This window comes from Leopardus geoffroyi, chromosome D2 (assembly GCF_018350155.1).
Source record: "Leopardus geoffroyi isolate Oge1 chromosome D2, O.geoffroyi_Oge1_pat1.0, whole genome shotgun sequence".
Classification (NCBI taxonomy): Eukaryota; Metazoa; Chordata; class Mammalia; order Carnivora; family Felidae; genus Leopardus; species Leopardus geoffroyi.
In genome coordinates, this window is record NC_059334.1 from 78,903,669 (window position 1) to 78,929,838 (window position 26,170).

General features: G+C 53.3%; 1 protein-coding gene across 1 annotated transcript in view; it reads left to right on the plus strand.

The window, feature by feature from the left end:
• HTRA1 (HtrA serine peptidase 1) overlaps positions 1-25,444 on the plus strand; it is a 52,019-nt gene extending 26,575 nt beyond the window's left edge. Inside the window, exons 2-9 of the mRNA XM_045439745.1 lie at positions 1,060-1,159; positions 1,503-1,707; positions 17,674-17,868; positions 19,064-19,096; positions 20,458-20,572; positions 21,716-21,773; positions 23,257-23,352; positions 24,728-25,444. Of these exons, the coding sequence (XP_045295701.1) occupies positions 1,060-1,159; positions 1,503-1,707; positions 17,674-17,868; positions 19,064-19,096; positions 20,458-20,572; positions 21,716-21,773; positions 23,257-23,352; positions 24,728-24,896 (971 nt within the window). The 3' untranslated portion in view covers positions 24,897-25,444. The remainder of the gene's footprint in view (positions 1-1,059; positions 1,160-1,502; positions 1,708-17,673; positions 17,869-19,063; positions 19,097-20,457; positions 20,573-21,715; positions 21,774-23,256; positions 23,353-24,727) is intronic.
• Positions 25,445-26,170: the final 726 nt, after the last annotated feature.

Below are 26,170 nucleotides of genomic sequence, written 5' to 3' on the forward strand. Positions count from 1 at the left end.
GCCCGAGGGAGGCGTGGAGAGAGCCAGGAAGGGGTTCTTTGCAGCAGACTAGCCTAGAACCGCTCTGGTCCGTGAAGGCAGAGAGACATGTCGAGGGATATCAGCAGGTGGCCTGAATTTGGGGCCAGAGCAGCAGGCTCAGGGAATAACTTCCTGGGGCTACCCTGCCTCTGTCACCACCTATGCTAGCAGGACGGGTGTCCTGGGACCTGAGTCTGTAGTAGCTCCTTTCTGCACCAGATGCCATGGTGTTGGCAGAAACCAACTTTCTGGCCTTGCTGGGTGAGAGCCCTACACTGGGATGTGGGATCGCTTTGTCTGAAAGTAGCTTTGAAATGGGGGCTCACTAATTACAGGGTGTATGTTTATATAGAAATTGCGGTCGTTTGATTTCTCTCTCTTTCTTTCCCCCCCAACAAGGCAATTTCTAGTATCAAGGCACTTCTTGTGCCTTCTGGCCTGGGATGTCCCAGGGTGTTGGAAGAAGCCAGGCGTAATGGAAAGTTGCTCTGGGGACAGACGGTGGCCTCTGTTCACCTTGTGGTATCAGTGGGAAAGACAGGATCTGTGCCTTTGCCTTAATGCCTTTTCATGATAGTGTTTTCAGTCTATAATGTCTAATGGGCATCTCCTCCAAAGCAACCTCAGCCCTCCCCTCGGTGGTGGTGATGTGCTGGGAAGGGCTGGCAGGGCTGTGGCGGAGGGTGGCGTCGGGACGGTGACCCTGCGTGCCACGGCCTTTGCAGGGGGGCCGCTAGGAGGTCCAGGTATCGGCTGGTGCTTCTGGCTCAGCATTTTTGTAGCGAAGCTGTTGGAAGGAAAGAAGCAGAACAAAGAGGTGCTCTGTGATGGGTGTTGCTTCTTACCTAAGTGGACGTTTCCTTGAGAGCCGCAAGGATCTTTGCAAAGGAGCTCAGGTCTGGGGTCTTGTCCTCGCTTGTCCAGGTTTCCAAAGGCCCCGGGCATATATTTTGGCTCCTTCTCACCCATCCCTTCCCCAGGAACCCACAGCACAGAGCAACAAGGTCTTGAAGTGCCCTGTCTTTGCTTTGTTCCCAGGGCAGGAAGACCCCAACAGTTTGCGCCATAAATACAACTTCATCGCCGATGTGGTGGAGAAGATCGCTCCTGCTGTGGTTCACATCGAGTTGTTCCGCAAGTAAAGAGGGCCTTCTTGCTTTCCCACGACCTCTGATGCTCCCACCGAGATGCACTGCCGTTAGCAAAGCATCAGAGCTATCTCTGAGGCACTGACTATATTCCTACGGGAAGATAATGTTTCTCCCTTAGTGGGCTTTCCCTTTTGACTCTTTAAAGCTACATTCTTGACCCTCCTAGAGGAGTTAAGAACCTCTAGTGCTGAAGAGAGCTCCTAAGAATATGTTGTAAGTGGAGTTTTTTGGAGCTCGCAAAAGTCAGTAGCCTTCCGTTGTTTTGAATGTTAAATAGACCGTTGATTGTAAGGTGTTTCAGGCTTAACCGGGTTCTCCTCTGGGTTCTAGGCTTCCTTTTTCTAAGAGGGAGGTGCCAGTGGCCAGTGGGTCTGGCTTTATCGTGTCCGAAGATGGACTGATCGTGACAAACGCCCACGTGGTGACCAACAAGCATCGGGTCAAAGTTGAGCTGAAAAATGGTGCCACCTACGAAGCCAAAATCAAGGATGTGGACGAAAAGGCAGACATTGCACTTATCAAAATTGACCACGAGGTACGTGCACTCCCCATCTGCAGAACTCGGTTCCCAGGTCTCAAACCTGGGAGCGTTTAAGAGATGCTGGGAGTATGGCCTGGGCTGGGCGAGAAAAGGGGGCTCACGGAAGCTTCTTTAATAAGCAGACTATACTATCAGAGTTTTAAAAATAGAAGCTGACATTTTTATAAAAGAAAGCAACAGGTTTATAAAGACATTAGTAGGTAAGCAGTGAACCTTGAGGCTCCCTTGCATTCCTGACCTCCAGGCAACTATTGTTACAGATTTGTTTTCATTTGTGCATTTCAGCAGCTTTGAAAACAAACCAGGTCTCCCAAATTGGTTTTTTTCAGGGTTACTAGATGTGTTTTAAAACAATGCTCCATTCTTAAAAAAGTTTTGGAAACCATGAATTAAAGCACCGCTGATGGATTTCTTCCTTACAGAACTTCTCAGAACTTTTAATATGCTCACGGGCACCGGAGTCTCCCACAAAAGGGTGTATACTCCAAATGATAATCATCTGAGCTTAGGACTTTTTTTTTTTTTTTTTTTTTTTTGGCAAAACTGAGACATAGTGAGCTCAGTCTGGGAAATGCTGTGTTTGAAAGCGGTTTGCTCTCTATTTAAGTATTCTCCTTGCCTTCGTTTTTGCTCTATTGATTTGTTTGGCAAGTCTTCCTACCTGAAATCAAATCCAGTTCTTAGGGGCCATCACCAATTCCCGCTTGATGGTGTGTTGATTGGGGAGGCTTGGTTTGCTCTGTGGTGTGTGCAGTGAGATTGCATTTTCTGGTTGCTTCGTGCCCTTGTGATCTTGCAGACTTCATAGGGAAGGGAGACTCTGGGGAGGCTGGAATCCTGTTGTTGGCCCAGGAAAAGGTCCTAGAGTGAGAGCCAGGAGGGGTCTTTTTTCCCACCTCTTTACCTACCTTTGCCTGCTTGTGGGCTCTGAAGGCAGACCAATGGAGTATGACACAGGCTGTTTGTTGTCTGTGCTGTTTATCCGGCTCCGTGCCTGGTGGCCTTTAGCAAAGTCTCGATTGGATATTATTTCTGTTAGGTAGCTGTGGAATTTCTAGCAACATCTCTCTTTGAAGATGTGTTTATTGGTCACAATATAATCATAATAACTTCTATTCAGTGAGCTCCAGTGCTGATCCAGCCTCTGCCTTCATGCATAACTTCCACCTAATCAACAAGATAGCTGTATCGTCCCCATTTTATAGTGGAAGAAACAGGAAATAACCTGCCGGAAGTCACACAGCTGTGCTGCTATGAAACTAACCTTCCAAGCCAAGCCAGGCTCCTGACCCTCAACTGCCCAAGGCCGTGGCCTTTACCGAAAGAATGGAACCCAGCCTTTTGGGGGAGATCGGATGGCTGGGCTTCAGATAGCCCACGGGAAGGCTGGCACTTCCCTATTTAGGAACGTGCTGCTCGAAAGGTGTCCAGGATGTGGTAGTCTCATCGGAAGGAGGCTGGCCAGAATAGCACATCCTGTGGCCACAGGCAAGACTTTTCAGCTCCCCCCCAAGCTCCTGGAAGGCAGCCAGCAGTCGGGGCTCTCTGCAGGCAGGGTGCTGGCCCGGATGCTAAGTGAGCTGCCGCTGCTGAGTAATTTTGTGTTTGGAATGCGTGGGCACATAATGTGCCTCTGGCCAGGGGGATATTCTTTTCAGATTTTGAGCCAAGGTGGAGACTGTATCCTTGTGTCATCCCTGACATGTCCAGGCAGGACGTGAAACATCTCAACAGACCAGCTCTGCGGTGTTTCCGACCCAGCCCTTGCAGCCCTCCCCCCCACCCCCCCATCCCCGCCGGGGGTCTGGCCCTTCGCCTGGCAGCACAGTTTGCCATGTGTTTCCAGCTCAAGAGAAAGGTGCTTAAAATTTAAAAGCTGAGCCAAATGTGGCTCTTTAAAAAGGAATCGGAAATGAATGGATATTAAATTGCAGACACCCACACAAGAGACTCGCTTCTACTTACTAAACTGCTTTTTTTATTTTTTGCTGATAGTAGTGGGAAGCGGGGAGAGTAAAACCATCTCTTCAGCTCTTTCCCTTTTGTTCCCGTAGTTTGATGATTGATTCTTTAGGAGGGGTCAGAGACTGACTTGGAAGGAGGCTCAATTTGGAAGGAGCCTCTCCTCTGGGCAAACCCAAATCCGCCCCAGCACACGATTTAATAACCTGCAGGCTGTGGATGGAATGTGAGTTTGCACTGAGTCACTCTCAGGAATAGCAGAAGAGAAGAAAGCCAGTGCGAAAACTCAGAGCAAGGAGGAACAGAACCGGCAAAAATTGGGCCTGAGGATCGAACATCATTCCAAATGGTGCCTCGGGGGACTGTGGCCCAGCTGCCCCCGGGGCTGTTTCCTAATAACCCAATGAAATTGATGTGATGGCCCGCCAAGTATGTGGGCTGGGTAGCTAACTTGGTGGCTCATAACCCGGGGCCATTTCTTACTGGGCGTCCCCTCCCCCCCACCCCCATCATGATTTCTTTTGGAGGCTCTCCATGACTTTAAACAGCTCTTGTCCTTCCTGAGTGTGGTGTTCTCAACACTTTTAAGGAATAGAAATTACCATGGACATCTGTTGTCATGCCCCTTGTCATCTATCTGGCTGCCGTCTCCTGGGAACAGCAGCTAGCATCTTCTTTGGGGTCTGCTTCTCCCCCGTTGGGCAGTCTTGGTGGGACCGTCTGTCACGGTACCCCACCGCCCCCCCCCCCCCCCCCCCGTGGCCCCGTTAGATCAAGCAGGCCCTCCCCTCAGGGGTGCACCTGTCTGTCGCCCTCACAAAAACTGCAGGGGCCACGCGGGTGGAGCCCCTGCTGCTGAGACCCCCAGGCACTGTCTGAGTTCCAGCCCTCTCTGAGCCCAGTCTGTCTACTTTTCCTTCCATTCTTGGAGCTCCCCTCGCGTCTCCAGTGAACCCCCTTTGGCTTGAGATTGCCAGCGACATGTCTGGGCTGGCGACCAAGGAGCTCTGTTTTTGCTTCTCACGGCTGAGAAGACACATGTGCGCTCACTTTCCCTGCTGAGTTTGGAGACGGGAGAACTTTCGGAAGAAGGCTCGCCAGCAGCCGCGTGGCCCGGTCTGTCCCCCTGTCCCCCACCCCCCAAGCTGGGGGAGGAGGCTCACCCCCCCTCCCCAGGCCCATTCTGTGCTTCTGTCCTAGGTTTTGCACCTCCTCTTTCCTGGGGCCAGCAGTGGCCTGGGGAGGGAGCGCCAGCTGCAGGAAGTTGGGACAGCGGGTGCATGCAAACATTTTAATAGAAAGCAGCTTTGAGGGCAGACTAGCTCAGCTTCGGATACAAACTGTTTCCAAGTGTGTTTAACATGACACTGGCCATGTTTGCAGAACATTTAAACATTTCATCCCCAGGCAGCATTTTGTCCGTGCAGTCTCCTCTCTGAGTGGTTCCGAAAGAGAGAGAGAGTGGGGTGGAGAGAGAGGCCGAGAAGGAGAGGGGGTGGGTATAGAGGCAGAGGTAGAAAGAGCGCGACTGGTTTCTCTAGGCCAGACTCCAGGGCAGAAACCCTGGGGATGCATTGAGGGGAAATCTCCTTTCGTTACAGCGGTTTTCCAGCCGTGTTGACAAGGAAACACCAGGCGAAAAAGCACACGCCTCCCTCGCTGGTTCTGACTTTCGGACCGTGTGCTGTGTCCCCTTGATGCATTTCCCAGTGCTCTTCTGAAGAGAGCTTAGCTCCTTTCCCGGGGCCTCGGAGGCCTGGCCTGATGGGGCGCACCTCCTCCCAACCTCATCTCCCCCCTCGGCCCGCCCGCCACCCACTCTACTTAGCCTCTTTCACACCAGTGCTGTTTCTACCCGGTGTCGGGGTGGGGGGGGTCTTGGCCGTGCCTCCCCCGCACCCCGGGGTATCTCCCTGCACCTCCTCCAGAGCTGGCCTTCCCATCTCTTTGGGGCTCCTGCCAAATTCTGCCCGAGACAGCCCTTCCCCGACCCACGATCCGAGGGGGTGCCCACATCCCAACCCCCAACTTGTCACTCTGAGGACAGTCACGCGTCACTGTTCATACCCCCCCCGCTGCTCCTCTCCTTAGCATAATCTACCGTTGCCTTGTTTGTTGATTTAAGTTTTTCCTCGCCGGCGGGAGCGTGAGGGACACGCCTGTCACACTCACATGTCAGGTCGTAGGTGCTGGGCAGCCGTGTCCCGGTACGAATCTAAGTGCCCTCTGCTCCGAGGAATGCCAGAGCAGGGAGGCACAGGGCTCCCGTGGTGGCCTGCGTCCCACTGTCAGATGAGGGTGTGATGGCCCACGCTCCCCCCACCCTCCTCAGCCAGTGCTCATTGGATCCCGAGGCCCGTCTGCTTTGGACGGACACCCGGCTTTGCCTGGGCTCCCGCAGCTCTGTGGTCTTTGGTAACTCAACGCGCTGCTGAGGCAGTTAGGTTTCCTGTGGGCGCTTTCCCCTGACGCCAACAACCCGGGAAATATGTGGAAGCGGCCAGGTTGAGGCTTGGGAGGTGTTTTTCTTCCCTCGCCCCCAGGCCCGCGTCCGTCCCCGGCCACACGTTGGGGCCGGTTGGGGCCGGTTGCCGCCTACAGGCCAGACTCGTTTGAAGTGGCCCAAGAGGAGGACTTCTGGGCGGGGGGGGGGGGCTGCTTGGTTTTCAGAGGGTCGTTTTGCTGCTGAGCCGGCCGCTGGGGCAGGAAGAGCTGCCAGCTCTGATCCTGTGCAGCTCGGGACAGGGGTCCCTCGGGGTCGAGGGCCCCGGGCCTTCCCCGCACGGGTCCCAGTGGCCCCTCAGCAGGCTCTGTCTTCTCCAGGCCCGTGTCTCAAGATTTGGCCCGGTGTGTGGCAGTGAATCCATCCCGAGGAGGGCCCAAGGGGGACCGTGGCGAGGGCCGGGGGTGGTGTGGTGCCAGGCGTGACTCATGCCCGCCCACCAGCCAGCTCTCCTCAGGCAGCCTGATCGTCAGAAGGCGCTGACTAAGCCGCGCGAGCCGTCCGAGAGTGAATCAGATAACGCGGGGCCTGGACTGGCATGGCCTCCCATCTTTTGGAGCCTGTCCCTCGCCCTTGTAAAGCGACTGGGAGCCTGGGCTGTGGATCGCACCACCATAGCTACCCTCTTATTTTGTTTCTGTGTTTTTCCCTTTTGGATTCTTTCCCCCACTCCCTCCGTGCTGGTCGTTCTGTGGTCTCGCTCTTTCTCTCCCGGAACTCCCCAGGCCAGAGACGCCACAGACCCTGTTGGCGCCCCAAGGCTTCTATTACCGTATTGATTTTTACCAGTTTTAGGGGGTGGGAATCAATATCTCATGAGGTAATGGAAACCCGGGCAGTGAGGTGGAAGCCGGCCTTCATTCCTCCGTGCGGCCTTTGTGCAGAGGCTGCTGGGGACGCGGCCCCTTATGTTCTGACTGCAGCTCCTCTTGGAATGTGAAAATGTTTCAGTTCCCCAAACTATGAAAACCGGAGCCCTTGTGTGTTCTCTGGCCCCGGTTCAAGAACTTAGCTGATTGTTAAGGAAATTCTTTGGCTATTTTTTCTCTTAATATGGTAATGCCTTTTTTCACTTTGGCGCTCTCTCCTCAGGGAATTGGATTAAGACTATTATTTATGGTTGTGACAAAGCAGTTCCCAGGTTTTCAGTTCCCTGAATTTGTAGGTGCCCCATCGGGAGCGTCTCCTGTCCCCTTCACTGCGCGGGGGACATCCGCTGCTCCCGTTTGACAGTGTAGTGAATGTGTCACGATGCGTTCGAGTCCAGGCTTGGCCAGCTGCGGCCTGCGGGCCAAATCCAGCCCTCCACCTGTTTTTGTAAATAAAGTTTTATTGCAACAGCAGCCATGCCCGTTCCTTTATTTACAGTCTGTGGCTGCTTTTGCCCCGCCCCAGCAGAGTCCAGCAGTGAGGATGGAGACCACAGGGCCTGTGAAGCTGAAAGTGTTTCCTTTTTGGCCTTTCACAGAAGAGGCTTGCCAGCCCCAGTGTGAGGCGATTAACACCTTGTCCTAAGGAGCTGAGTGTGCTGGGGGCTGAGTGTGCTCCTAAGACCCATTGAGGTGCGGCTCTAGGTGACCAGAGGCCAGAGAGGCTGATTTCATCTGCCCTTTCTCTTGGGGCGTGTGTGTGTGTGTGTGTGCGCCTGTGTGTGTAGCGCGTGTGCATGTGTGAATTGTGCTCTTTTTTGCTGCTGCTTCCGCAGCTTCGGTTTTGCTGGATTAGGCAGAGAGAAGCCTTGTTTTTGCCCATTTCTCTGTATTCTCAGTGCAGCGTTTCCGTGAATTCCAAGATGTTTTGAAAATGAGTGTCCAGTGTTAAATCCTAAAGATCTTTAGAGTCTGGTTTGTTCACTGCCCTCAGTTACTCTTTATTCACTCACGGATTCTGTACGTCTTTACCGAGCATCTGTCTTGGCCAGACGGTGTGTCAGGTGCTGAGGACGTACCAGCACTTGGGCAAGAGCTGTGAGAAGGCAGTCGAGGGTGGGAAACAGGACAGGTGGTGTAAAAGTCGGTGACAGTGCAGAAAAGGAGCAAACAGAAGAAGCAGAAGGCACTGGGGGCTGGGAGACCTCCGTACCTATTGCAGACAAGGAAGCTTACATTTGGAGGTGACATGACAGGAAGGGCAGATAGGGCCAACCCGGGGGAAGATCCGGGCCAAGCCTGGAGCCTCTGGACCTCGGACCGCGTGCAAACTTATTTCTTTCTTTTTTTTTTTTTTTTTTTAAATTTTTTTTTTTCAACGTTTATTTATTTTGGGGACAGAGAGAGACAGAGCATGAACGGGGGAGGGGCAGAGAGAGAGGGAGACACAGAATCGGAAACAGGCTCCAGGCTCTGAGCCATCAGCCCAGAGCCCGACGCGGGGCTCGAACTCACGGACCGCGAGATCGTGACCTGGCTGAAGTCGGACGTTTAACCGACTGCGCCACCCAGGCGCCCCGCAAACTTATTTCTCAGTGAGTTTATTGGAGCCCTTCAGAACTCAGCCGACATTTCTGGCTAGCTGCTTTTTCCGCATATTGTCTACATTTCTTCTGGGCCTTGTTCTTGGGAATTCCTGGTCATACTCTGGAAAGCTCCGCTTTCTCATGTAGTCAGTCTCCTGAGAGTCTGAAAGTGATGAGGCTTCGTAATGAACTGGTTGCCTCATTCCACGACAGTGTAGATGCCGTTTCCCAAAACTGCTTTCCTACCACCATCGTGACCACCTTCCGTGGCAAGGGAGAAATAAGGCATTCTGGTGAATGGAGGACTGATTATTTTAGTACATGTGCTAATGAACAAGTCACTTTTGCTAATGAAGGCTCCAGAATCTGGTGATGACAGCATGTGACTCATGGTATTTCCCTCTTTGCTTTGGTTACCAGGCAGCTCATCGAAACCATTGGCTTTGTGGTTAGAATATTCTCTGTGACTCCATTTTATGCCACGGATATATGTTAATTAGCTTAGTATAATATACCCCGTGTCACTGACCGTGTCAGATTATTTTTACGTAGAGGAGGTTACATATTAAAAAACATTTTAAACATTGAAAGGAAAGGTATTTCCTTGGGCTTCTCTGCGTACAGGACGGCACAAGCTCTAAGTGGTCACGGGGAGTAAGGAGCCAGTTCAGTTCAACAGACGTCGGGTGCCTGTGGCGTGCTAAGCACTGAATCCACCAGAGAGGGACCACTGTGCTTCTCTTGGGGAAGGATCTTTTTATTTATTTATTTTTTGGGGGGGAACAGAGAGAGACAGAGCATGAACGGGGGAGGGGCAGAGGGAGAGGGAGACACAGCATCCGAAGCAGCCTCCAGGCTCTGAGCTGTCAGCACAGAGCCCGACGTGGGGCTCGAACTCACAGACCATGAGATCGTGACCTGAGCTGAAGTCGGACGTTCAACCGACTGAGCCACCCCGGCGCCCCTAGGGAAGGATCTTTTGAGATCAGTTTTTGGGGATGGGCCTTTAGAGACCTGGTTTTCTTTCATTTCTTTCGTTTTTCAGTTTCCTATTCGTTGATTTTTATAATAGATGCTTAGCTGCCAATCACTATTATCAGTGAAGCTGAAGTCAGCGTTTGATGAATGTGGAGGCATCCAGGGGCTGGTGTATGAAGACCAGGGTTACGCTTGACGGAGGCGATGTTTTGCCTCCTCTGGATGCCACGGAATAAGTACGGTCACTGGCCACTGGGCTCCCATGTAGAACTGTTGACATTTTGTGGCTTAAACAACAGGAGTAAGGGAATTTTCGAGATGCCAGTGTTTATAGCCTGACGGAGACTAAATATTCTGGTGGGGTTCACAGACAGGGACGAGGGGGTTGCTGGCCTGCTCCTTCTCTTTCTGTTCGGGCTTGACCATGCTCTCTTCCTTTCTCTTTCTCCCTCTGCCTCCCCCACTTCTCCCGTCTCCCCCACCTGAACCCTCCCCTACACTCATCCGTGGAACAGTCTTAGATGCTGACAGCACCCCCTCTCCAATGCCTCTGCGACCTAGTTTGCTTTTCCACGGTAAGCAGGCAAGTTGGTGGCTCTGCTTCTCGCTGGGTATGGGGGACGTGCTATTTTCTCCATTGCATATATTTTTTTTTTTTTTTTAAAGAAAATGAAAGGTTAGCATAACTGTTTCCAGAAAGCACATGGAATCACTCAGTTGAGTCCCAGCCAGCCGCTGCAACATTAGCCTTTGAGGCACGCTGCGGCCGACACACTCAGGACCAGCCTGGGGCTCCAGCCCCTTGACAACGAGTGTGCCGGGCGGCGGAGAGGCAGCGGCTCCCGCCGACTCTGCAACGAAAATATTTTTGTAACAGGAGCACTTTATACTTTCCAAGGAAGAGAAAGAAGTGGTTCACTTGCCTCATTAGGTTAAAAACATTTTTTTCCGTTCAGTTTTATGGTTTGTTTCATTGGCCTTCTCTGTCAGCTTCAGGGCAGGAGTGCAGTGGTTTGAGAGCATTTAAGGGCTCGTGGGCAGAACCCAGTGTGGCCAGACGCTGAAAGACTGACAGGCCATTGCCTTTAGGTCCTCTCTAGATGACTGCAGGCTGAGCCAGCATCTGGAGAATTCCAGGAGTCCCCTCTCCTCTTGAGGCAGGCGCTTGCAAGGACCATCTGCCTCCGTCGGGGACTTGTAGGAAAAGAGATTTATTAAGGACGGCGGTGCCTGTTTTGATCTCATCAGTTTAATGGTTGTCTGCTAATAGGTTTTTTGGAAATCAGCCAGGTCTTTTGCAAAGAACCCTAATTGTCAGAGCTGGAATGACCTTGGACATCACCGGCCTCCAACAACCTTATTTTAGAAGTGGCCAAATCCGGGACTCAGAGAAGTCAATCAGGTGGCCCAAGGTCGCAGAGTGAGTTAATACAGAACCGGGTCCAAACCCGGCTGTCCCGCTGCCTGGGACATTGTGCTCCTGGGATACGCGGTGGCCGAGGGGGCGCGTATGTGCGTGTGCGTGTGGCGTGACTGTGTCTGAGTCTCCACTTATGCACAACCCTTGGCTGCTGCTGGAGAATAAGCCCAAAGGAAGCCATCACCCAGGACGTTATCCAGCACAGACCCAGCCTTCCTTCCTCGGGGCTTCCGGTGGTTGTGACTCACGTTCAGCAGGAGTCCAGGCCCCACGCAGAGTCCTCGAAGCAGGTGGGACCACACAGCCCTGCCTCCAGGCCCCGGCCCAGGCTTGTCTGAGGATAGTTCAGCTTCCCGGCACTGGAGAAACAGCATGGCCCAGGCCCTCGCCCCGAGGACTCGTGAACATGGCCTCCCCTGGCTGGTTTCTGTGCTGATTGCCCTTCGACTCCCCAGGTGCCTTGTCATGTACCATCTCTGCTGCCCTCACTTGCCCCTGTGGGAAGGTCCTGCACCATGAGCATTTGGGCAGTGGGCAGGGTAGGCCGGAGAGAAGGTCACTTGGGTTGGAGGCAGAGGGAGGATTCTGGTCCTGGGACCTCCGTCTCTTAGCTGTGGGAACGTCGTTGTCATGGGCACGATGGTCTGTCCCACTGAGCGTCTGGTTGTAAACTTTTTTTTAAATGTTTATTTACTTTTGAGAGAGAGAGAGATGGAAACAGAGCGTGAGCAGGGGAGGGGCAGAGAGAGAGGGAGACACTGGATCCAAAGCAGGCTCCAGGCTCTGAGCTGTCAGCACAGAGCCTGATGTGGGATTCTAACTCATGAACCATGAGATCATGACCTGAGCTGAAGTTGGACACTCAACAGACTGAGCCACTCAGGCTCCCCAGAGTGTCTGGTTGTAAACGTCAAGCAGATGACAGAGCACGACGCACGTAGGGCACGCATACCAAGGGGTGGGTTAGGCCAGGCTCTGCTTGGACCATTTGTGTCTTGCACGAACACAGACATTTCGTGACCATTACTTGTTTTTGAGGCAGATTTCTCCTTTTGCTCCCATCCCAACCCCACCAAAAAACCGCATGAAGGAGCATGTACGTAGTAGAGCCCTTCCCAAACATTGTTAGGTATTAGGATCGCTTCTCTAAACTTTGTTTAATATTTATTTTTGAGAGAGCGACAGAGAGAGCGTGAGTGGGGGAGAGGTGGAGAAGGAGACGCAGAATCTGAAACAGCCTCCAGGCTCTGAGTTGGTAGCACAGAGCCCGATTCAGGGCTTGAACTCATGGACTGTGTGATCGTGACCTCAGCCGAGTTGGACACTTAACTGACTGAGCCACCCAGGAGCGCCTAGGATCGCTGCTCTACAGTGAACCATTTTCCCCTTAGCCTTGGGGGTTGCTGATGGCTCCCACCCCACAGCCCTCCTTCTCCTTGCTGCTACAGTCCTGGTCTGTCCAACCATGATCCACCCCATTCCTAAGGCAGACAAATTCTGGAGAAGCTAAGGCAGTCATGGGGGCCGTGTTCCCCTCGCCAAAGCATGGTTGAGGGTAATCTTATGACTAATTGCTGGCCGATGACCCAGGAAGAAGAATGTGCTGGGCCTCTGGATTCTTTGCTCTTCTGAAGAGACACACAGAAGAGAAAAGATCCTTTTACATCCACTGGGCATAGTCCTGTCTTTACATAACACTTGGAAGGCAGGTGGCTTAAGTTGATCAGACAGAAGGAAGGATGTCCATGAGTCTTTGAGGTGATCAGCCCTGCCACCATCTTGCCCTTGAACAGCTGGACATTTACTCCATTTTGAGTAGGGTTTTCTGATACTTGGCAGCTGAAAATACCCTAATTGAAACACCCAAATCGTTTTTCGTGTTGATCTATATTTAGCCTTTATGGAACATTCTAGACTGAACTGACCTTGGCAATGGAGATTTGGACCATGTGCTTTTTTACTGCTGTGTGACTCTCCAACCCATCAGGCAGTATGGCTGGAGGGGTGGGCACGGATGGATTTCATTGATCTTCTGTGTTCACTGTGCCGGGCACTCAGGAGACGCTCGGTGAATGCTTGTTGAGAAAGTTCTCTTTCATGGTGGTGGTGTTTCACGGGAGTGCTGCCAGGCCTGCTGGTTGTTTGTTTGTTGTAATTAAATGAATGGGAGAGCCTTCTTTAATCACACAGTACGCTCACCTCCCCCAAGTTCTAGCATTAAGCCTACCTCAGTCAGTATCCTGCCAATGGCTAGTGTTTAGTAATTTAATACAGACCTGGTGAGTCTGGAGTCCACACCCAGGACTTCTGACAACCTCACCTGGGCTGTTTCTCCCTCCGCCTGGGTGGCAGTGGGCTGAAAACTCAGGAGTTAGGGGGATTCGTGTTTTCTTTGCTTTTTTTTTTTTTAATTTTTTTTTTTTAACGTTTATTTATTTTTGAGACAGAGACAGAGCATGAACAGGGGAGGGTCAGAGGGAGAGGGAGACACAGAATCTGAAACAGGCTCCAGGCTCCGAGCTGTCAGCACAGAGCCCGACGCGGGGCTCGAACCCACGGACCGTGAGATCATGACCTGAGCCAAAGTCGGATGCTTAACCGACTAAGCCACCCAGGCGCCCCTCGTGTTTTCTTAAAGTCACTCTCGGTGGTGCTGTTGTGAGGATGCTGTTTAGTGGTCTTGAGTCACATCCAGATAGCTCCCCTGCCCCGCCTCATGAGCATGAATGTGACCTTGAGAACTGGGAGCATACCTGGCACGCTATGAAATATCCCCGGTCCTTGAAGGACTTGGGCCAAACATGAGACTCAGGCTCTCTGGGTACAGCCTGAGGGCTCCTTCTCAGCTCTGATACAGAGCCTTGGAGTCTCGCTGCGGCCACTTACGAGCTCAACCCCCCTCACCACCCTCTCCCCCCCCCCCCCCCCGCGCACACACACACACACACACACACACTGCTGCGGTCTGCACACCCGACTTAGGTTTTCATCCACCCGGTGGCTATAGGATCCGACATGGGAATAGATGCTGCTCGCACCCTTGCTTCATACTGAGTGGAGGAGAGATGCCTGTGTCTTAACATCGCAGGCGTGCTGCGTGCCCGGGATGGTGAGCTGTGGGAAGGGGCTGTCGGGAGAGGGGCTGGCTTCTCCAACAGGCCCTGTGAAGCTGGGGCCGCTTCAGAAGGAGACTCAGGTGGAGCGTCTGCTCAGGAGCCTCGAGGCGGCTTTGATGTGGGTGTCCCGGGAGCCAGCCTTCCGGCAGCACTGTGGAGTTAAACCAGGAGTGGGCTGAGCGGTCAAGGCCAAGACGTATCTTGGTGCTTCCAGCTGTATCTGCGTTTCATCCCCCCCGAGGCCCCCTGTGGACCGTGTGTCTAGACAGCCATGGGATAAAATGCTCAATTACCGAGTAGGAATTTGGCCAGCAGAGGTATAGCTGCGTTGGGCAGACAGACCCGAGGTAAAGACTGATCAGATGAGCCTGCTTGGATCCGGAACAGCTAGAGAGCCTGATGCTTGTGGGGCCAGATGGCCCTGAGAAGGCATTTTGACTTCGTGGAGAGCTGTAAGCCTGGCCTGACCCACATTCCTGCCCCACGTCACCCCTTTGCAAAGATCTCTGCCTCCACTTAGACTTCAGGGTGACACGTACTAGGAGCGCAGGTCTGAGAGTTGGGAAGCCTGTTCTCTTCTTTAGCCAGGCTGCTCATGAGCTGTGACGAGTCACTGCATCTCTGGGCCTCAGTTTCCACATCTGTGAAATGGAGGGGACGCAGGCCCTAATTCTCAAGGTGGCCGTGAAAGTGCTTTGTCAGCCGGGAGGTGGAAGGTTCATTCCCTTCCATGTCAGTAGAGGCTTCGTGTTAAAAACCCCACCCCCTTGGGATATGTCCACTTGCTTATTTTTGTCTACGATTGTCCTTCGTGATCCAGGAGACGAGTGAGTAACAGCTTACACAAGGTGAGGGTTGGCATTGCCCATTGGTACCATTGGTGCAGGTTTGGCCTCTTGGGATCCAGGGTTCTTTCCCCCGGTTGTGTTCCAGGGAGGATTGGTTCCTGGGGAGACTTGGGCTAGTACCACTGGTGTCCACTTGTCCAAGCCCGTGTGGTCCCTTGAGTGTGAGGACTTCACCGTGCTAAAGTCCCCCAGGCCCGGCCCTCCCCAATGAGCACGGCTGAGCAGCACCCAGGCCCCTGGTATTCTCCTCCCCTCATGGTGGTGGGGGGCAGTGGGGGGTGCTCTCCTCTGTCCTTACAGCTTCTGCTGACCCCAAAGTGTTTGTCTCCCTGCCTCGTCCTCTGCCTCGAGCTCAGACTTGGGAAACAAGAGCTCAAGGGCTGTCATCTTCAGAGCCCCTCTGCCTCCTGAACCCCGAGAACTGGGAGCCTGGGCCTGGTTCCCTTCCGACGGGGTGCAGGTGGAATGCAGGAATCGAGGGTGTGCCAAGGCTGATCGAGAGCCCCACGGCAAGCCCTGCCCCACGGAACTTTCTGATGCGGTTCCCAGTTTGTGTCTGAGCTGATGTGGGCTGGGCCCGCCTCTCTGTTTGAACTTGATCTCTTGCCTTGGAGTTGGTGAAAAGCAACTGTTATCTTGGGCAGCCAGACACAGCCAGCCCCAGGATCCTTCGCCGCCGTGTCCCCTGGCCCAGCCCCGAAGGAGGGGTAGTGTCCCCAGCAGGCCTCCCCCAGAGTGGCTGAGTATACGTCACTGGCCCTGCTCGCCCACCCGCTGTGACTGCTGGATGAAGTCATTCCTGGCAGGGGTGGCTGGCACGGGCCCAGAGTAAACAGGCCGAACTGAGCCGCTGGTGTGCCTCTGGACGCCGAGGAGCTTGGGGGTGCGGGGCCGCGGGCCTGCCCCTTACAGAACAGCACCGTGCGCTCCGGCCTCGGGCGACCCCAAGGGTCACTGGTAGTGTAGACCCGTGCCACCTGCCTCTTCCCGGCTGGGCGACAGCAGACGAGCTTGTGGGAGTTTAGTTGGCCGGGTTCCCCCATTGGGTCTGCACAGATCCCAGTGCTAGTAACGATAACTAACACTTAGACGATGCTGACACGTCCCAGTCACGTGGGACTTAACATCAGCCAGGCGGTATTCATGGTGTTGTTCGGGTCTCGTCGCCTAATTCTCACAACTCACCCGTGAGAGGTGTGCCGCGTTATTCCCATTTTCCAGACGACAACACTGGAGGCCCAGGGGGTTATGAACCCGCACCAGGATCTAATCAGGATCTAATCTGTGCCCTTGACAGGCCTCTACTGCGCTTCTCGTTGTCTGTGCTCTGAGGGGCGTTCCTTCTCATTGCCATTTCTCGAAGTCAGCGTGAGGTCTTAGATCCCTTCTCCGATATTCCTTCTTCCTCCGTGAACTTTCTGAGCCAGCGTCTTCCTTATTGGGGGTGGGAAGGGGTCTTTATGGCTTAGCGCCATGTCAGAGGATGAGGGAATCTGGGTTTGGGGGCAGAGTCTGATGTGTGAATCTCTGCTCCGTCTCGAGTCACCCAGTCTTTTGGGGCCTTAATTTGTCCATCTGTTAAATGGGCACCTCACCTCATCCGCTGGTGTCTGCTCTCTCCGTGTCAGAGCACATGCTAAAATAACCCTGGTTTTCGCCCACCCCATCCTCTCGGGGGGCCCCCCTCATCTCTTTCTTTCTTTGTTGAGGTGGATGTGAGGGGGCTGGGCGTGCATGAGGCCTGGGCGGGGTCTCGGCTTCCTGGGCCTGGTTCCCGTTGTTTGGGCAGCCGCTACTCTGCTCTGGACTCAGGGAACAAAGGCGAGAGGAAGGTTTGCTTGGCTCAGGAAGGAAGGGAGGGGGAGAGCCTCAGGCCATCCCGATGGAAGCCCAGCTCCAGGCCTGGCTACTCCAGCTGGCCTCATTTTGCCCTGTTTCAGTGTGAAGAGTTATTTGGAGCTTCTGCCTCTGCCGGAGCTTCACAGGGCCCTGGGGATCAGGCTCGCGGGGTTGGTCAGTTCACCAGGGCCGCTCGGAGCAGAGGTGGTCGATGGGGCGCTCTTTTCGGGCGAGGAGAGAGGCTACTTCTGGGGCTTTGGGGCTGGTGGAGGGGTGGGGGAAGCCGGATGCCTCGCCGCCCCCTCCCGCTCCCCTCACCTCTCCAGAATGGCCCTGCACTTAGCACAGAGATGCACCCAGCCGAACCTGTGCGGCGCTAGCCTCAGTGCTCCCGATTCTCCAGGACTCGGACAGAAGCACCTGTGATGAGCGGGGGTGGCTCCGCCCTTTCCTCCCACCCCATTCCACCCCCAGGCTGCGCAGGCTCAGGATCCTTCTGTGCGTCTTCCCTTTCTTCGGCAGCCTTGCCCCAAGTCCAGACTTTGTCTCCTGTCCCCTGGTCTCAGGGTCTCACAGCAGGTCTGTGCTAATAGTCAAGATGGGGCACGACCCCGCGATGGCCTCTCATGACCTTCCGTGTTCTCCTTGGTCAGCGGCTCCAGCGCTCACTTGTCCCTCAGCAGCTTGCGACGTGCTGACGGCGGTGGGCGGGAGGGGACGGGAGGCCCCGGGCCTGCCCTCACTCCCGCACGAGGCCCGTCACCGCCCGACACTCCCCGACGCCTGTGCGTCGTCCATTCTGTTAACCAAACGCAGCAACGCCAACCTTGTGGTTCCAGGGCAAGCTGCCTGTCCTGCTGCTGGGCCGCTCCTCCGAGCTGCGGCCGGGGGAGTTCGTGGTCGCCATCGGAAGCCCGTTCTCCCTTCAGAACACGGTCACCACTGGGATCGTCAGCACCACCCAGCGCGGTGGCAAAGAGCTGGGGCTCCGGAACTCGGACATGGACTACATCCAGACCGACGCCATCATCAACGTGAGTCCCGTGGGGTCGGGCAGGTGTTTGGAAAGCTGGGCTTAGGAACCCGGGGTGGAGCCAGGATCCTCGAGGTGCCGGCCAAGGCGTTACCTCTGAACCCCTAGAGCGGCTGAGGCCGAGGGCTGGTCCTCAGCCTCAGCCATCTCCAGGGACTCCTGTGAAGGGGACTTCGGATACGCCAAGGTCTGCAGCCCAAGGGGGCTCCCCATCCCACTGGAGGGGCCGTGGCTCCTCTGCCCCCAGGCTGCTCAGCGGACCCGATGTTGAGGCTCTGTGCAGGACGGACGTTCACCCTGGTGCAGATGCTGTCACCCCCGGAGGTGCTCGCTCTGCCTTGGGGCGCGGTCTGAGCGTTAGGCCCATACTGTTCCGTGTCTAAGGAGGCCAGGCCTTGCTCCACACCATCTCCTCAATGGAACCTTTTATAAACCACATTTTTTCCCCTTCGGCTGTCTGCTTATAGGATTGGCCTTTCTTTTTCTTTTTTTTTTTTTAAATGTTTATTTCTGAGACAGAGCATGAGTGGGGGAGGGGCAGAGACAAGAGGGAGACACAGAACCCGAAGCAGGCTCCAGGCTCCGAGCTGTCAGCACAGAGCCTGACGCGGGGCTCGAACTCATGGGCCGTGAGATCATGACCCGAGCCGAAGTCGGTCGCTCAACCGCCTGAGCCACCCAGGCGCCCCATGGATCGGCCTTTCTACAGAGCAACGTGTTTCCCCCTACATCGGTCTAATAAATAAGAAACAGTGTGTTTTGTGCATTTGCTGCTCTAAAAGGCTTCATTCCCAAACTTTCTTGTGATCCGCATGAAGTAGTGGAAAAAGAACAAACCATGTGGCTTTCCAGCCACAGCGGCAAAGCCGGGATCACATAGCGGGGATGGGGGTGGGGGGGTGGGGGCAGGTTTGAAATACCGGTTGGTAGCCAGTGTGTTGCCAGGAGAAGGAAGTGGGTGTTGGGTGTTTGAGGGGGGTCATAGTTGGCCTTTGGGCTTTGGAGCCAAAAAAAAATTTTTTTTTTCCCCATTTATGGCACATCTAAAACTTTCTGAAAATGTTTAAGGCGCCTTTTTCCAGCAGCATATTAGGTTGACAGGAACAAATCCAAGGAGAGAACCTGCCAGGCAGGGAAATGCACAGGGCCATGTAAAGACATAAACTCATAACCTTTTAATTTTTGCTTAATTTCAGTATGGAAACTCGGGAGGACCATTAGTAAACCTGGTAAGGCCTTTTTTTTTTTTTTTTTTTTTTTTTTTTAAATCTATGTACATGTTTTTTTGTTTTTTGTTTTGCTGTTTTTTGCTTTCTTTTCAGACATGAACTTGCCACAGCACATTATCTGATTCTTTTACAGTGAAATCTGTGAGTCTGTACCGCATCCTTAGAAATTACCCTTCTTATCTTTTCTGGAAAGAGTAAGGCATGTGGGAGTCGGGGTTGGAAGTGTTATGCCAGCAGACATGCTTGGGTTTCAAAGTTACAAGTAAATTCAGTGGAATTTGGGTCCAACCCAGGAGCAGCCAAAGGGGGAGGCCTTTCTTTTGAAGGTGTCAGCAGCTCTGGCCTGTTACAAAAAGGCACGGCCTTCAAATGAGGTCCCCAGGCCGCCACAGGAGCTGGCTTGGCTCGTCCACAGTCTTTGTCTTGGCCAGGAGCCCTCCCTTAAGACCTGGCTGAAATGAGGAGTTGCCCCCGCTCACAGAGATGTCACATAAGGCTATATTTAAATACATAAGCATGAAAAGGGAAGCTTTAGAATCTGTCAGAGTGGGGCCCACACAGCTCAGGGGTCACCCAGCCCCGTTTTCATTTCCCTCCATGGGAAATCGAGGCCGTCTTTAGAGAGGCCCTGGGTGGCAGCGCCTGCTGGAAGGTTCTCGGTGTCGGGGACCGAATTCTCAGTGTTGCAGGAACTGTACAAGGAGAGAATTTGTAGTCGCTTGGCACTTGTCCCTTATCAGCCTGAGCTAAACAAACCATTCAACAAGGGTGTGCAGAATAACGGTGAAGGGGTCTTGTTATTCCATGAGTAGCGTTCGCCAAACTAGGAATCTGTCTCGAACGAGAGCACAGCCCGTAGACTGGCTTCCTCCGTGATCGGTGACAAGCAGAGGAAGCGAGGCGGGGCCTTACCCTGCAGCCCCTGTAACATCTGTGGCTGCTGAGACAGCACGGAGGTAGCACTGTGTTTTCCCGGTAACCCCTAGTCACTAAGGTTGTCCCCCTGGGTGTCAGCAGAGGAATCTTTAGATCATGGAACATGGAAGAAGCTGGAGGCTGTGGACAGCCACCTAAAGGACTCTGAGGTTTCGGAAATATTCCCTGGGAAAGGAGCAAAGGAGCACCTCGAAACCAGCCTCTTGAGGCTGTTTTTGTGGCACGGTGCTCCCTGAGGACAGAGCCTGATGTGTGTTGGCTCGTACTGCCCAAGTGATGCCTCTCCCCCTGCGGCCCCGGGTCCCCCTCCCCACCCATTCACAGCTCAAAGACTTCCTTCATTACAGACGATCTGTTCGCTTTTGTTGCGTGTCTTCTGGTAAACCTTCGTGGGCTCAACAGGCTGTTTCCATCTTGCTTTTCAGGATGGCGAAGTCATTGGGATTAACACTCTGAAGGTGACAGCCGGAATCTCCTTTGCGATCCCATCAGATAAGATTAAAAAGTTCCTAACCGAGTCCCATGACCGACAGGCCAAAGGTAAAGCATGGCCCCGCGTGGCCGCGGGTGGTTCAGGCAGGCCCGGCTGCACCCCTGAACGTCGGCTAAGCCTTTTCGGATCGAGAAGGAAAATGGGATACACGTTGTTAGGCCCCTGGCATTGGGTCACAGAAGTTTGACCCTTTTTGGCCGTGAATGTTTCATGTGGTTTGGTTTAATATGTACCAGTCATGATCCTAGGTGATTTCTATACATCGTTTTATTTCATTAAGTTCCTTTGCCCTCTCAGGAGGGAAGTATTAGTCCCATTTCAGTGATAAGAAAACTGAGATTCTGGGAGATCGTTCATTCCACACATGTTTGTTGACCCGTATCTGCTTGGGGTTAGGCTGGGGGTTCCATGGCTCCACAAGGTCCCCGGCATGTGTGATGTTTACACTCTGACTGGAGGAGGAGGGAGGGTGATACTAGACAAACATGCAAGGTTTCAGTTACCAATGATGCTGCCCTGAAAATGAAGCAGGGTGGTGAGCTGGGGGAGTGCCGGGAGGGGGACATTCCAGACCAAGGAACAGGGGATTCAAGGCCTCCGTCGTGGGCACAGCACACACAGCGAGTGGGTCACGTGGCTGGAGTGCAGTGAGGTTCAGGGTCACACAGATGGATGCAGAAAGCGGTTAGCCAGGGTCACGGAGACTTGACCTCTGTGCTGTGGTGGCCATGGTGAAGGCCTTGGGTTGTATTGAGAACAGGGACGGTCATGATCTGGTGGACGTCTTTGAAAAGTCATTGTCATGGCTGCATGGAGAGACTCCACTGGAGGGGCTGGGCAGAAGTTGTAGGACCAGGTGAGAGACTCTCCTGGTCATCCACGCCAGGGTGGGACGAAGGGCTCAGATTCTGGATTTATCGGAGGGCTAGAACCCTCATTGGAGGTCAGGATAAGGCAAAGAGGAAGCAAGTATCACTCCTCAGTTTTTGGCCATTAGCAAAAATGACAGGACTTTCCCCAGGTGCCATGGCAGGTAGGGGTCTGAGAAGGATTTGAACCACATCGTCAGCGTTCCCCCCCGTGGCCCTGACATAATTTATAACACTGCAGGGATTGAACCTCACAGCTCCTGGTGTCCCCAGTACAGCTGCCAACTGGGCTGACCTGTTGTCCTTTTGTTGTCCCACCAGGCAAAGCCGTTACCAAGAAGAAGTATATTGGCATCCGAATGATGTCGCTCACATCCAGGTGGGTAAGCGGGTCTGTGTGTGTATCTTAAACTTAAACCTAAACTTAGGAAGGCTCTCACTGGCGCCCTGAAAGGGAAACCTCATGCTGCCTTAAGCATCTCGGTTTCTGGTTATAATTGAGAAACATCAGGAAAGAGGAGCGGCCGTTCCCCTGGGCCTCTGGTTTTATGCTTCATTTTGGGGTTTTGTTTGTGTTTGGAGGGAACAGGTCCTTCCTTCTAGAAGATTCTGCCCTCCTCTTTGAAGGCAGGCCTGGACAGCGGGGCGTGTTGGTCACTCTCCCTCATGCCTTCCTTTTAGCACTTGTTCTGTTGAAACCCACATTCCAGGAGTGCCCCAGCACCTCCCTCAGCCCAGAGCACCCTGCCTTTTGGGAGTGCGACCATGTGTGGGCTGTGGCTGCCGGAATGCTGGGTCAGGCTTGTTTGCCGGAGCCGGTGGAAGCTGTGGCGTGCGGCTGCCAGGCTTATAACGTACTGGTGTTTTACCCTTGATGAAAAAGTCTGGTATAACCACACGAGTCCTGGTAACTAAGGGCACAGTGGAAACTCTTGTAGTATAGGTAGCAAAGAGCAGGACGTATTCATGTCGGCGTTAACATATGAATTATCGTAATTAACTTACTATTAATCGTGACCATGTTACTATCCTTTAGATGCATATTATGAATGGTGGTGTCGTTTTTAGCACTCCACAAGGTATGGACTGATTTGCTAAGACTCAAATGTGAATCAGTTACTTGTCTTGGAACCGTGGGCGATGAAGGCATGGGGAAGGAATATACACCCTAGCATCTGGCTTCCTGAGTTCTTGTCCCAGCTGTGCGACTTCCTGGCTAATGACCTGGGGAATGACTTGACCTCTGTGCCTCAGTTTCCTCCTCTCCGGGACCAGGATAACAGTGCAGGCATTTTGGTGGGTGGTGAGGACTGAGTGATTGAACGTGTGTGTGCCCAGGCTTGGATCCACGGGTGGTGGCACGGGTCGCCAGCCACAGTGACACCAGCCACTGTATTTACCGCACATTTGCTCCGCACCAGGCCAGGTGCTGCGTCCAGACCATCTCACCTAATCCTCAAAACGACCCCTACATCATAGAGTATTGTCATTATTCCTGTTTTGTAGGTGAGGAAACTAAGGCACAGAGAGGTTAAGCAGCTGCCCAGGATCACACAGAAAGTGGCAGAGCTGGGGCTCCAAACCTGGGCAACCGCTATACCATATCCACTCCTTACGTTACAATAGCTACTATTAAATCATTAGTAAAATTAAGAATAATAATAATTATAAAGCACCATACTTCGTGTCAGCCAGTAGATCTTTGACTCTAATAGACACGTAAGCGAAGCAGAATCAGACCTCCTGGGGCTATTTTATTTCGGACTCAGGGATCAGGAGGAGAAGCTGGGTGAGAGCTGAGGCTCAGCCAACAGAGGCCCCTTGTTACTTGATGTTAACGCAGGTGTTTTCCTCCCGAGCAGCAAAGCCAAAGAGCTAAAAGACCGTCACCGAGACTTCCCGGATGTGCTTTCGGGAGCGTATATCATTGAAGTCATTCCCGACACTCCAGCGGAAGCGTGAGTTAGAACTATTTTCTCTTTGCCGGATTATCCCTGCGGTTCCTGGGGGCGGTCGGGGGAGGCTGTGTTCTTTTCATATCGGCTCAGGTGGTGGTGAGGGTCCCTGATGAAAGGGTTGGACACCCTTGGTCCCGCCAGCCGGGCCCTTCGGGCCTGGTTCAGCTCAGCACTCATCAGCAAAAGGGTGCTTCCTGTCCTCAGAAGTCCTCACTTCATGAGAGGTGATTCAGGTGGAAGGAACGACATCTGACTCTCATGAGTCTCCGGGGCAGGCCTGGCTGGGGAAAGAGGGTTGAAGGAGCAGTGGCCCTGAGATCTTGGGCAGTGGTCCCGTCCTGGGCCGCCAGAGGGACACATCTCCCCTAGAAGCCTGCCTTCTCTGATTCCGTCTGTTACCGACCAGGCCATACCTGTCCACACCTCCAGAACAATAACCCAGGTAACATCCAAGTAACATGAAAAGAAGTAGCTCAGCAGGCAGTCAGCACGTCTTACTTCTACGGACATAATATGCAGGGAGAAGAGCTAGACGGGGTGGGGCCTGCAAGCTGTTCCCTGGGGCCCGGATCTGGCCCGCCGACTGCTCCGCTTGAATATGACCCGTGGGCGAAGGATAGATACTGCATTTTTAAAAGGCTGAAAAAATTTTTAAGCAAGAGTATTTTCTTCTGATACATAAAAATTGTACGAAATTGACATTGCAGTGTCCGTAAGTGAAGTTTACTGGAACACAGCCAAGCTCGGTAGTTACACACTGCCTACAGTGGCTTTACGGCCACGGCAGTCGAGTTGAGTTGTGACGGATGCCACGTGGCCTGCAAAGTCCAAAATATTTCCTATCTGGCCCTTTACAGAAAAAGTTTGCTGACGCTGTGCTAGACCACTAAAGGACCGTAATAGCTTATTTGACACTTATTTGACTCTTGCTTATTTGTAAAAGCTAAAGTTACAGCAATAGGTAACACAAAAGAAGGCAGAACCATTCCACCTGCTCCTCAGGGGACCGTCCTCCGAGTTGTGATGCCCATTACAAGCAAGCTGGCCACGGGCACGATACATAGTAGACGATACATGGTAGCGGCATATCCTTGCCTCCTCTGGGGTCAGTCTGTCATCCGATCATAACAAGTGCTGGGAAGCATTTCTGCAATGGACAGGACTGATGATTTGGCCTAAAACTCTCAAAAGGAAATGAGGCGATCCGTTGGTAGCTGAAGCTACTGTCGTGTGAGTTCGCCATCACCCCACCCGATGCGCTCGGGGCTTCTGGGTTCTCAACTGTGCCTCTGTCAATGCACAGTCGAGTCCCTCTCATGGCAGTTAGACCCGGGGGAATGGAAGCGTTACAGTTGTGTTTCCCCTTGTGTTGCAGGGGTGGGCTCAAGGAAAATGACGTCATAATCAGCATCAATGGACAGTCGGTGGTGTCCGCTAATGACGTCAGTGACGTCATTAAAAAGGAAAGCACCCTGAACATGGTTGTCCGCAGGGGCAACGAAGACATTATGATTACGGTGACTCCTGAAGAAATCGACCCGTAGGTAGAGGCATGAGCTGGATTTCATGTTTCCCCTCAAAGACTCTCCAGTGGACGGTGCGTGATGACTCTGGGCTGGTGGCACAGGACACTCAAGACTTCGGACCACCATGTTCCTTGTTCAGCAGAAGCACCCTGGCCAACAGAATCCTTCTTGATAGTTTGCAGGCAAAACAAATGTAATGTCGTAGATCCGTAGGCAGAAGCTCGCCCTTCTGTATTCCTATGTATGCAGTGTGCTTTTCCTTGCCGGCTTGGACTGTTCCTGCTTAGACAGTCAACATTTGTCTCTCCCTTTAACTGAGTCATCATCTTAGTCCAACTAAGGCAGTTGACATAACGCATAGGTGGAGGAAGGCCCCACGGAAGCCAGAATGGTCCTGGGCACGTTTTTGCTTTCCTCGCGGTCAGCACCCGGAGGAGATGGACGCCAGAGACCACAGGCCGGTGACCGTTGGCTTCCCAAACGGCCGAAGTTGCCTCTTTTAGGAATCTCTTCAGAACTGGGGGCACCATGACTTTGAGTTTGAGCTATTAAAGTACTTCTTCATACTCCGCCTTGTGGCTTGCTTCTTTCCCGTTCCCTGTGAACAGCTGGTGGCTGTCTCTTGGAAATGATTGTAAGGTCAACAGGTCCTCATTAAACCACGTTGTCTGCACAGGGTTGAGCTTGCAGGCTTCCCAGTTATTTCCAAATCATCACGTGGGGTTTACCAGCATTACCAACAACTGTGCTTGGCCACTCTGCCTTCATAAAATAGGGTTTGAGGACAGTCGTACTTGCATCTGGAGCTTTCCAAACTGACGAGAGTTTGTTGACCTCATGCATCACGCAATCAGTCAACAAAAGATTTTCTGGGCCTCTGCTCTGTGCCAGACAGGGTGCTAAGTATAGAGAGATCAGCGCAGAGCAGGATGGACCCAGGCCTTCTGTGACCCAAGAACTCTCTTATCTTAAGTCCCCAGAAAGTACAGGCTGAAGTTGATTGCAGTTGTCCTGGGCTCTGACCCAAGAACCAGACCGTAAGCCTTGGGAGGGGGAGGAGGGCTAGAGCAGGGCTCCCCTCGACGCGTTCTCAAACCAGCGCAACCGTAAGTGGCCAGAGGCGCCTCTGTCTCTGGGAAAGCTCCCAAGAGTTGGAGACTGGACCCGTGTAGACTGCCACAGAAGTTTAGCTTGAGAAGTTAGCACGGGCCTGCGTCGCTGTGGGGAGCACACACTGGGGAGGAGGCTTTTTACACCGGGAGTGGAGGATGAGGCTCTCTACTTGTCAGCTG